We start from the raw sequence: 13,123 nt of genomic DNA, 5'->3' as shown, positions 1-13,123 counted from the left end.
ACGCCTCAGGCTGGTAGTATATTACCATCGGTATCCCATTTGGTGCTTCCACATGTCTTTGCTGCCAAATCCGATGAGAATTCCATAGATGGGTGAAAGAGTTCAGATCACGTTGTATTAATGGTATGAAACAGAATCTCAAGCATTCTAAATGCACAGGATCATCAATCCGAAGCAAGCCGCTGTCCACCATATCCTTAAAATAGTTCCTCCAGTAAAACTAACTCTTAAATTCACCCAAAAATGTTCAATTCTTTGATTGCCAGTGGATCTCCCATTCATGTAACTGTTCATTCCAGAAATGTTATCTCTGTCATTAAACCTAAACGCTATCTGCATAGCCCGTACCCAAACGTTTTCTGTCCCTGCATCGCCACGAACCAGACTTGGAACGCGACCAATCCGTTTCAAAACGTTAACAAAGAAGCCCGCGATAATTCGAGGGTCGTTATTCGAATAACATGCCTCCAGCCATTATATGCATCTGGAAAATCCATCAACCACCCCGTGTATAGCAATTCCAAAAGGCTTTAGCTTATCATACCCATTAATGTGTATAGTAAAATTAGGACCTTTATTGGTATAGACTCTGCGTCGCAGTCAATGTGCAGACCTGAAAGCGCCACCCTCAGGATCAATTACCTTCAATACACATCTTGTTGTTTCTTGGGTAACTTTGACATTTGTGATTGTGTTGACCAGTTTCCATATAGTTTTATAACCACATTCAGCCATCCCTCTTTCATATACTGAACGAATCGCTCGTATAACGTCTGGAAGAGGAGACGACGCGTTGCGTCTTTTGAGCCCTAACCTACGCAGTAGCCGTTTCAGTTGACCCTAATTGAGAGCAGTATTGTGAAGGAAAAGCAAAAATCCACATATATCCGGACGCGTATAGCCCTGTATGTGATAACGCGAAATCAAAACATCCCTTTCTTGATTTGAAAGTACAGCTAACGATGAGTAAACATATATCAGTGCCATTGACACACAAATCTGCAATATAAAAAAGTTGTGAGTCGTTAAACACACGTTTTGCATGTATTAGTAGAAGAGAAATATCTAAATGAATCAATTGAGATTTAAGCTCTCTAAATGCTCATATAACCCAACGAACACATTAATATTTATTTTTTGCAAACAGTGTATGTTATTTTTACCTTTATATCAAGCATTCCTGCTGTAAAAATGGACTGTCTGAGGTTTTGCGTGATTCGAAAGAATATACCAGAAACTCAAAATCTGTACGACGCCGGAACCAATGTTGCAATAAAGTGATGATGTCAAAATTCTACGACGACATGATATGAAAAAGGTGTCATGGCGTAAAAAATAACTCATCGTGTCGACTAAAACTATGATGGCAATTCATTTTCACAAGAGCATGACGCCAAAAAGTATGTAGATTTGTCGACTTAGATCATGTCGACCAAATCTATTTTCGGGAAAAGCCGGAAACATTTACGTAAAGACTTCAACTTAATGTCGTTATGACGAGTAGAATTAAGGTGGGAAAAGCTATAAAACTATGTCGACATACCATGTTATTTCACAGTAAGTCGACATAAATTATTCCGGCATGACCACATTATTGTGGTGTACCATATACGTTTCCGTAGCAGCCGGGTGCTCTTTTTGAAAACAAAATAATAACATCTGAATGTAGCAAAAACTTAATAGACAGATATGTAGACCACAACGACAATATACCAGCGTACAAAATGCCATTAAATACAACCAAATTGCTAGCCACAAATGAAACATATATTTCACACTCCGGTCCACGGCAGAAACATAACTGAAAAGATATGTTATTAATATTTCACATCGCAACACTTACTATGCATTAGTTTACTGTTCTGCTGAAATAATATGCAAAACAAACACAATCTCAAATAAAAATTTAAACTGTTCCAATTAAGCAAAACCGCAATATGAAAACAAACTCCCAGGGAAACTCTTTTTTCAAAATATTCACATATAGTGTAAGCAATGTTATTTAACTAACTTCAGTTATACTTGATATATTTTTTCGGGTGTAAATAAAACCGACGTAACGAATAGGTTAGGTACTATCGTTTTATTCAGTTTCATGACATAAAAAGCCTCTTTACATTTCAGCCGAACCCGTACCTACTTAAATAGGCAGTGGTGTGTCATCAGATAAACCACTTCCACAATGGTGTTATGCATATCGAGAGTTATCAATTACATGATAAATCGTGTAAAAGAAGATATAGTTTCATAACACGATACGTATGGTATTTAAGATTGTTTTATGATTACATTTGAGGCTAGCATGGTAGCGGTTTTAATCCAGAACTTAACCCGATAAGACAATTATGGTAAAATGAAGATACACATATATAATTATAAAGGTTAGTGCGCAATCGCCATTGTTTAGCATAAGAAAAAATACAATCAATAATCACATCAGAAATTTAAACGCAAATAAACTAAGAGGTTTAAAACAGCGAAATATAAAGCAAAAGATCATAATCTGAGTACGTTTTTTAATCAAATACACATTAAATGGCCCTTAAGACATGTTCAATAGCTTCTATAGGTGCCTGTGCGGAGTACGACCAAAACTATGATGAAGACGATGCCTACGATGACGCTTGCAATGATGAATCCTAGTGCGAAATTCGACCTCCTTTTGGCATCATCGTAGTGACCATTATCAGCGAGGGATCTCGCCTGAAGTGAAAGAACATTTTGATTTGTATTTAACTTCGATTGTGCGTAATATTAATCTTAGAAAAAATGGTATCCATATAAAATGTATGTCTGGTTATATCGAATCACGTTTTGTTGTACTAGTTACATAAGCATTCATCTCGGTCAGAATGATGTATGCACTAGCTTACCTGGATCGCAAGGATGATGGCCACCAGACCTAATGGCCAGACACAGCAGAGGCAAGAAAAGATTGCCAAACCCGTATAATCTGGCGGCCTCGGCTGCACCTCGTACATAATGTTCTGCGTCGGCTGGTTAACGACCTGTAAACAGAATCTCGGTATTGAATGTTTGACACATTTGTTCCAGAACAAAACTTGCGTATTGATACAACAAGTAACTGTATACTCTTACATTACGTTAAAAACTTACCACAAACGAACTTGAAGATTGGATCACACTTCCTACAGGTGCATAGTTCGGGGGATATTCCTGGTCATAGCCGTAGCCCTCATGACGCTGCGGGGTAGCCGCCTCGTATGCTGGAGGTGGGCCTTTATGTTAACATAATAAAATGAATTTTAAAACTAATAAATCAGGTTTTGTCTTCAAATACGCGATCTTGTTGTTTCCATTACAGTGTTAAAGCGGGTATATACGATTTTTTATATGTGTTTAATTGTAATATATTGATAAAATATGTTACAATAATACAAAATAGGCAAGAAAAATTATACATTAAAGCCGAATTTCATAAAATGCAGCAAAGACAAATTAGCGCCCCGAGCCGATTGTGACGTACATATTTTCCTACAATAACCGAAGCATTCGTCTTTGTATAAGGATCGGAGATAGTGTTCGTGTGTCGTATGAATAGATATCGTTGCAGGAATTCAAATAAACCGTTAAACTAAGTTTAGATGCACATCGTACATGTATGGTATACATGCTGGCGAATTCGGCTGTACAGCCGTTTTCAATTTCAGAATTAAATATCTGGCTTATTTCGCATTTTTCGACATATGTTCTTCTTAACTTTTATTTTAATTTATATTGAAATATATATAAATAAGTTTTTTACACAGTTTATATAAATTCATAAATATTTGACAAAATCGTATATACCCGCTTTAATACATCAATCTTTTTTAAACTGTTCAAAGGTAAATAATGTCTTCGTTACACTTAAACATAACTCCAATGCAGATGCTAAAATTTGAGCAACCAAAATGAATTACAATTATTTGTACATGTTTGGATGTCCGAACCGTGTATTAATATGGCTATAACCTGTCCCCTGCCTCATGGTAGATTGTAATTGCTCACCTATTTACACCCACTTATTCTAGAGCACAACAATGTATGTTTTATTAACATTATGCAGTAAAAACCTCATTCCTTTAAGAACTTCCTTTATCAATCGACTGTAAAAAATATTTGTATAAATAAGAAGATTTAATTAATAGAGTAAATTATACATATCATACTTCGGATGGGTTTTAAACAAAGATCTTTAATTAGAAATCACCATGGAACCAATGTGTCACCATAAACAAATGACAGTATGAGAGAATTACTTGTATCCAAAAATATTTGTTGAAAAAAATATACTGCTTACAACACCAACATTAACAAAAACAATATTTATTAACAGTAAACCGTATACAAGCTCATAGTCTACATTATATATGCATTATACAATACAATTACTGAGTATACATAAGTTGGACTCAAGTGTTATGAACTGGTTAACATGGTAAGTTACGAAGGGAATAAATAATTGCATCTAATATTACACTTCACAACTTTTACCTTTTTCTTACAAGACAAACGATTAGCAGAATATGCACCAATCATTTAGAGAAATACACACTTAGGGATACAAATAATATAAATGGTTTGTCTGAATAACTACAATGTTAATAATCTGCCTTTTCGAGACCATAACACTCGATTTCATTCATTGTTTTTTTTGTATTAAAATTATAAGTAAAGGTAGGGGTATAAACATATTGATGCAAATTATTCAAAACCAAATTAATTACACGGACTATTTGAAATAACTGATTAAACATTATTTACGTGGAGATAAATTTGAGATTGTGTGTTCACGCTTGTATTAATTACTTACTGTACTAGTAGTTTAAAAATTCAAGTAAATCAAGTAATGTACAGTTCCCTTATATAGTTATACAGCTGTTTTACTTATGGCCGTACATATTATGAAATGAGTACTAACTATGTATTAATGTTCTATGGGTTAATGTGCATGACAACATTGACCTATACACACTCCTAGCATGCATGTTTATGTATTTTACACTTATAAAACAAAATATATCTAAGTAATATCATTACAAATATGCATGCATTTGTTTATTCATCGTACATATATATACAACTTTATATGAATATTTACAAATGGTATTTCAAAATTAGCACACCATCCTTAGCCACATAAATGCTGTTAAATGCGATCCTACATTTGGCTTTATTAATAAAAATTCAAAAACACGACTAAAATACAAAGATAACAAACTTAAACAAATCACAACTTAAAGCCTCATTACTACTCAAAATCAACAAAAATTTCGTACAAGATTTTGTAAAATAAAGTTCAACAATTAAAAATCAGTGTTCCTTATGGCAATTGCCGAAATTTCAACGCCAGATGTGGTCTGGTAAAATAGATGTTTGTAGATACACGATGTTCGTTTCTTTTATTGTTTTGCATTTTTAATTCCATTTTAATTTACCGCAACGATATATATTCATACGACACATGAACACTAACATGGTACCATTTTAGAGTTCGTGAGTCGTATTAATAGATTAATTCGCGGGAAATTAAAATGGAATTAATTATTCACAAATTAATAAAAACGAGCATTGTGTATCTACAAAATATATGTAATCATACCACATCTAGCGTTGAAATTGTGGCTATTGCTATAAGGAACACTGATTGTTTAGGTGTTAACTTTATTTTATACTTTACAAAGTTTTCGTTGATTTTCAGCGTTATAGAGGCTTTAATCATTATAAGATCATCTTTAGGTTTTACCATCATAACTAATGCGAAAGCGATGACAATGGTTAATTTTAGAACTTTTTAATTTTAAGACAGTCAATCACGATAACTAAATTATTACCGGTTCAATATAGAATTGAGATCACGTCTTAAGTTATTTTCATCGTAAAAAGTTCGCTGTACTCATAAGTTTTACTTTCGCTGGGCATGTATCTTGCAAATTAATTTATTGTCGGCCTTCCACAATAGTACGGCTTTTAAACTTTTGCGTAGATGTAAATATATAGGGTATACTAGTAGGAAATGGCATTCGTTTTCTTGTGTGTATCTGTAGCGTTCATAGCGCAAAATTTACAACTACGATTTTTTCGTTCGATAAAATGATACCGTACCCTTACTATTTCATGATTATCTCATGATAACGGAATGTAATAATGGTGATTCTATATTTGGCTGCATTTACATGATCTAAACATGATTCAAGCGTAAAATGGTGTTAAAGTAGGCAATACGGGGAGATGCTTGAGGAGTGTATAAATATCGGCTGTTCGGATAAGTAGTTTAAACTGATGCAACTAGAATCTCAAATAATTTAATTACGCTTTTTGAACTGATTTCGTATTTATTAAAGATAGAAAATGATCGACGCATTGATCTAGACGCGTGTTCTGCTACAACGATGTGTGTTTTATTTACATTATGTAGTAAAACTAAATATGCATGTGTTAATAAATCGTACATATATACAACCTTATATGAATATTTAATTAATTAAACCATCCTTAGCCACATAAATGCTGTTAAATGCGATCCTACATTTGGCTTTATTAATAAAAATTCAAAAACACGACAAAAATATAAAAATAACAAATTAAAACAAATCACAACTTAATAATAATAAGATCATCTTTGGGTTGTACCATCATAACTAATGCGAAAGCGATGACTATGGTTAATTTTAGAACTTTTTAATTTTAATACCGTGAAAATTACGATTATAACTAAATTATTACCGGTTCAATATAGAATTGAGATCCCGTCTTAAGAGATCAGTTTTACTTTCGCTTGGCATTAATCTTGCAAATTAATTTATTGTTGGCCTTCTGCAATAGTACGGCTTTAAAAAATTTGCGTTGGTGATAATATATAGGGTATACCAGTAGGAAATGGCATTCGTTTTCTTGTGTGTATCTATAGCGTTCATAGTGCAAAATTTTACAAATACGATTTTTTCGTTCGATATAATGGTACCGTACCCTTACTATTTCATGATTATCTCATGATTACGGCATTTAATAATGGCGATTCTATATTTGGCTGCATTTAAATGATCTTAATATGATTCAGACGTAAAAAGGTGTTTAAGTAGGCAGTACGAGGAGAGGCTTGAGGAGTGTATAAATATCGGCTGTTCGCGATGTGCCCCATATTTCGGATAAGTAGTTTAAACTGATGCAACTAGAATCTCGAATTTTATGTTCGCTTTTTGAACTGATTTCGTATTTATTAAAGATGGAAAATAATCGACGCATTGACCAAGACGCGTGTTATGCTAAACATTTATACAAGGACGAAAATTAGTTTGTCCGCGTTTTGTGTTACGATATTGATGGTGGTTTTAAGATACCATACATAAAACAATTGCGAACAAATATATTGTGTAGATGCATAATGTTTAGGAACACACAAACACAAATGTCTTTGTTCTTATTTTAGTCGGTATACAAATAGATCAGATGATAATATTCAAACATCAAATCTAGACGATCACCAACTCGAACCGCGTAGCAGGTAAAGCACTGCTGTGTAGAAAACCATGTATACTACAGTAAGCATCAGTGATCGCATGTGTATATTTTTACACGCCAAACGAAACACGTCATAAATTAATCACTAAACGCGGTAGAGGTTATGAATTTAATTAAGGCCGTGAAATTATTAACTCTTTGACAGCTTAGAAAAACAGTCTTTATATGTTCAGATAAGATTAATAGGGTTATAATTAGCACAAATATTTCCTGCAAATGAATTGAATACAAAATGGAATTCCTTAAGCAATATTGGAAGGGAATTTCTTTTTCTAATCCATTAATTTTATTAATTTTATAACAGAAACCAAACTAAAAAGTAATAAAAGTGTGATCACCGCCTTGGAACAGTCGATGCAAATAACTGGTGTTTAAAACCGGTTTTGTGTCAAGCCGAACCTTCCGCTTACCCAAGAAGTTATCAAAAACCAAACATGGGTTTCACACGATCAAGATTTAATGTACTCATGAATACCAACACGTCAGGCATGAATCGAAATATATTTCGATGAAAAGAGCGTAGATATTTAAATGAGTTTGTTAAACTTCCTTGTAATAACTCAGCGCAAAAGGGTCAAAAACAATGAAAATCCTGTTGTTTTACTGGCATGTAAATTTATTTTCGATAACAAATAAGTGCGCATAAACAAAATTTGTGATACAATGTTTACTGAATTACATATCTGCAAAACACACTATGTGCAATTAAGCTAAGTGCAAAAGTAATTGAAATTTAATCAAAATACCATAGTTATTAACATATTCATTACTGATGTTATGAACTCCGTGGGAAAAAATACACACATTGCATTATCTCTTTTAAAAAAGTGAATCAAACAATTAGTATATTATATTTGTATTACTTGTTTGTTCATACCGTATTGTTGTGAATACGTACGTGCATGACGTTTGAACACTTTTAATTGTAGTGCATGTCTATTTACGTGATTGTATTTGTTTCTTACTGATGCACTATATTTGGTTAATTTATCTAAATAGTAAAATGCAAGGTGCCGATGTTTTATACAGACATAGACACTTGAAATTAACATATGTACATATTTACAACAGCAATAAATTGTTTATTTGGATGATACACAAATCAACTTAAAGTAAACTAAACATGTCAAACAAAAATTACTGTTTCACGGAGTAATGTAATTGTGATAATGTATGATTATCAAAAAAAATAAAAAAATAAACAATGCACGTCAAAACACATTGGTTACTTTATTGAATGACATTTAGGATCATATTATTTGTTTAGACATTTAAAACAACAGTTACTTAATTAACTGATGATCTGGTCGAGTAATCAGGTATTTCCTGAAATCTTTACTTTTATTTTGGTATTTTTTTACTTGCTTCATGTTGTATGTTTTGACATTTAAGCTAGCAAACACGTGTTTATGCACGCTTAGCTATTATATCGATGTATATTCGCGTTAAATGAGCTCGGTAGCAAATCATAAACCAAACAAATTTAAAAGTGTGATATCCAATTAAATATAAATGTGAAGACAAGACTCACTTTCTACGTATTCAACGTCATGGAAAAATACACTTTATGTTGGCATCAGCAAGACACTTACATTAAGTTGAAGGACCAATGGGTTTGAGCACCGTTTATTTTCACTACGATTGTTTCATCAAACACATGAATTACGCGTCAGACTTTAACGTTTACTTTTTTATCTAGAATCTACTCAAAAGGCAATGTGGATAACATAGAAATAACACAACTTGTAACAAATACTAAAACGTTCAGTTTAATTGAATAATCATTTGATATATCTAACCAAATGTTATATAAGTATTTGACTTACCTTTTGCGTCGTCCATTGTTTACAAGTAATTTCAATGGTAAAAGTGGCGAACAAAAAGTTAAATCGTTAATTTTTCACTTCCGCATTTACCATACCTTCGCTCAGTTTTAATAGAACCTCTTTTGTTCACCGAAAACGCTCACATTTAAACGCTTTATTCACATGACAATTTCAACTCGCGGCAAAAGGAAACAAAGAAACAAGGACAAGTCTGAGGCCACAACAAATTGATGATTTGTTCTACGGATTTTAGCCCCCCCAAAAAATGGAGCGAGCGAGCGAAATAAAAATAAATTATTTTTTATTCTAATTTTAAAAAAATCACAGGCGAGCGAAGAGCGAAAAATAAAAAATAGATATATTGTCTCTGTAAATTGATATTTGTTGCCAAATAAATGCATGATATCTTCAAAATACAAACACAAGGTCATTTAGTAGTACTAACTATGTTTAACTCTAGTCCAATGTTTGTAAAAGTATGATAAACAAAATATTCTCCAATAGGTTTTCTGCTTATTCACAACAGGTAGTGACTACTTAATGTTAACATGGTACACTGTACTTTTCACTAGCAAAGTTATATAAGAAGCTCAGTCTTCTGTCAATGAAAGTTAAATAACATGACAATAAATAATATGCTAAACATCAAGCATAAGAAATATCTTGAATCTGTATTAGTTCTAAATATCATAGGTTATAGTAGTATACATTATACTCAAATACATACTTTGGTTAGTTTAGCAATGTTAAAATTAGAAATAAGAAGTTTAAGTTTTGTAAAGTAAAAAAAACAACATAACTTCCTTATGAAAGAACAATAAGAAATGGATAGTTAGAGTTTTTTATTTTAATATAAAACACATGCCTTTTAATCAAAACTATTTATAGATGTGATTAGTAGGAGCCCTTTATTTTAACATAGCACAGTGACATATATTTGTCTAATTTGAGTGCCAAACAAGAGATGTGTTTGTCAGAAACACAATGCCCCCTACTGCGCCGCTTTGAAAATATATAAAAAAAAATTACATGAACTTGACCTTTCACCACTCAAAATGTGCAGCTCCATGAGATACACATGCATGCCAAATATCAAGTTGCTATCTTCAATATTGCAAAAAGTATGGCCACTGTTGAAGTTTTCGGACGGACAGACAGACGGACAGTTCAACTGCTATATGCCACCCTACCGGGGGCATAAAAGACTAGTATCAGTTCTAGTATATTTATTAAATGACTAGTACTATAATATATATTTATAACAATAGTAGTAGAACAATATTGAGCGTGACTATTTAAAAAACTCATCCATTTACAATAAAACATACTTTTCCAAGAAAAGTGCAATCACAAATGACTAGTATCAACTTTAATCTTAACACAAAACAATTAAAATCTGTAGAAATAGAAATTAAACTGGCAAATACGAAACACTAATATATTTAAAAGTTAAAGCATTTGCTCTTTATTCCAATCCATGATTTTTCATTTTCAATCACAACATGTTAACATTTATAAACATGATGATGATGGTCATCATAAACACATACTTTTGCTTTTGTCTCATTTACAAACCAAATCAAAGTAGGAACGTTTGAAGGCTTGAATGAGTTCACTTGACCTTTTGTTTTTTTACAAACTTCTTGGCGCCCCATGTTTTTGCCTCTTTTCCAGAATGTCGACAAGACACACAAATTGGCCTGACTATGGAATATTTTGTATACAAATCTGCAACATATGCATCGGTGTCATCTAACAGACTGTCAGGAGTTCCACAGTGTAATGCCGACACTTGGCTGAGTAATAAGCTGTTTCCACCGCAGAGCTGCAGGTCACGCATCTCCGAACATACAGGTCAGGTGCATCTTCCAACTGATCTCCACAGATATATGAATGGCATGCCTTAATGTTCCGCAAGAATTCCTCCTGCAAAGAAGTAAAATGTCATGGAGCTTTTCACAAAATTGACAGTCATCATTATTCGCCCTACCCAAACAGAAAAAATCTATGGTCTTTTTTCAGGCTTATTGAAATTCCTACTTTTAGCAGCCTGAAGTGCTTGTAAAATTTATAAAACAGATATTAAACAATTTCTAATTTTATTTTCGCTATTTTTTTCAAAAAAGAATTTGAACAACTTTAATCAACTGCCATTAGAAGCTTACTTTCAGAAAAATGAAAGTACGAAGAAAATTGCCATGTATTCGAAGGATTAAATAAAAAAAAAAATTAAAAATTGGGACTGTTATTTTGAACAAAATATAGACAAATGGTTGCGCTCGAAAATTCTGACTCAGGCTAGTAAAATTTTCCATATTACTAAATTTCTATTACTGTAATACTTCTCCAAAGCCTCTTCATAAACATGGAATTGATGGCAGCTATGTCTTGGCTAAGTTCAAGAGCACATACATGTAACTAAGGAATAAGTGAATCAATATGTGTGAAAATTATGTCATGTTAATCTACACTTTATGGTGATTCGCATGCAAACAAATTGCCAGAAGGATTGACCGACAGAGTGACTCCAATAAACTGACTCCCAACCTTTGTGTTTGCAGCAGTATTAGACTTGAATCCTATTCAAATCAAAGCAACAACGAATGCATTTTCTTCGTATTAAGATTATCATTTACCAATGCATTTTTTGTTTTACAACTATTTATATCTTAAATGGGCCTTTGATGGTATGAAATAAAAAACAATGTTTTGCAATGTCAATCTGGTGATATATTAACACATACCGTGTTTGATCAGACATTAACAAAAAATATTCGGGCTCTAAGTTGCAAACCAACAAGCCAAAGAGTTTGTTTATTTTATCTGTAAAAATATGTATCATTCATATCAATTTATTGGATCAATACGTGTCTTTTTATAATCCTGCCTCACTGTGTATAACTGTGATGTTTAAATGTTAATTTAGACTCTTAAAAATTATGTAACCAACAACATGTTGTGATCCTATAATGTTGAAACACGCTGTAGATTGTATTTTTACAAAACGTTTACCTGTTGTCGGTCAAGCTTGTTTGGACTGAGGACACATCTTGGCCTGCTACATTCTCCGCAAAGGACAGCATCTCAAAGCTTCTCATTCTAAAACAACATGGAAAGATATAGTGTAATGAAAGCAAAAATATTTAAAAAATGCTTTTTATGATCACTTTTTCTCTTGGTGTTGCCAATTGCCAGGTGGTAGAAGGAACAGATGTATACTGCAACAAAAATGCACTTGGAATATTTCTCTGATTTTTATTTTAATATCACAGTTGTAATTCAATGAGGTTTAGTTTAAACTTATTTATTTTAGCTCGATTGCATTGAAAGCCTTAGGCCTTTTTTGAAACGCTCTAGAGTCCTTTTCCTGGGATTAGAACCAGTACTTGGTGTCTATGGGGAGATCTAAAGTACGCTCCTACTATGGCGATCGAACCGGTGACCTCTCGGTCGCTAGGCGGACACCATATCCACTTTGCCACGGCGACCTTACAATGAGGTTTGACAGTTTGACCTAAATATAATAATATAAACATGAAATAAAGTGTTAAGTGATTTGCGAGCTTCTAAAATATTATAATCATCATTACCCTCAAAATTTCTCGATTCTCTTTATCATGGTTTTGTAATTCCTCATCGTAGGTTACACATGGTCTGGTTGAGGGTCTGTACTTGTCACGGGTCAGGGCTTTCCCAAACAACTGGAATTATTATTATGTTATTATAATTTATATAATTGAATTAGCATGTTTAAATCTTATATCAAATGTTGA

General features: G+C 32.9%; 1 protein-coding gene across 1 annotated transcript; it reads right to left on the bottom strand.

Annotated features, from left to right (window-relative positions):
* Window positions 1-2,170: 2,170 nt before the first annotated feature.
* Window positions 2,171-9,498, bottom strand: LOC127877312 (trafficking regulator of GLUT4 1-like). The gene is made up of 4 exons (XM_052423030.1): window positions 9,351-9,498; window positions 3,118-3,239; window positions 2,874-3,008; window positions 2,171-2,703 (listed from the first exon to the last, which is right to left on the bottom strand). Exons 1-4 carry the CDS (start codon window positions 9,364-9,366, stop codon window positions 2,554-2,556), a joined length of 423 nt encoding a protein of 140 aa, XP_052278990.1. The 5' UTR covers window positions 9,367-9,498; the 3' UTR covers window positions 2,171-2,553.
* Window positions 9,499-13,123: the final 3,625 nt, after the last annotated feature.

The sequence above is a fragment of the Dreissena polymorpha genome, chromosome 4, assembly GCF_020536995.1.
Source record: "Dreissena polymorpha isolate Duluth1 chromosome 4, UMN_Dpol_1.0, whole genome shotgun sequence".
NCBI classification, from domain to species: domain Eukaryota; kingdom Metazoa; phylum Mollusca; class Bivalvia; order Myida; family Dreissenidae; genus Dreissena; species Dreissena polymorpha.
The sequence above is the reverse complement of the archived record's forward strand: the minus strand, read 5'-3'. Positions and strand labels throughout refer to the sequence as shown.

Excerpts from the sequence above, each read along its gene's own strand:
- LOC127877312 (XM_052423030.1), bottom strand. Across the intron at positions 3,009-3,117 it reads AATCTTCAAGTTCGTTTGTG|GTCGTTAACCAGCCGACGCA; the intron begins GTAAGTTTTTAA and ends TTCTGTTTACAG. Across the intron at positions 2,704-2,873 it reads CCATCATCCTTGCGATCCAG|GCGAGATCCCTCGCTGATAA; the intron begins GTAAGCTAGTGC and ends CTTTCACTTCAG.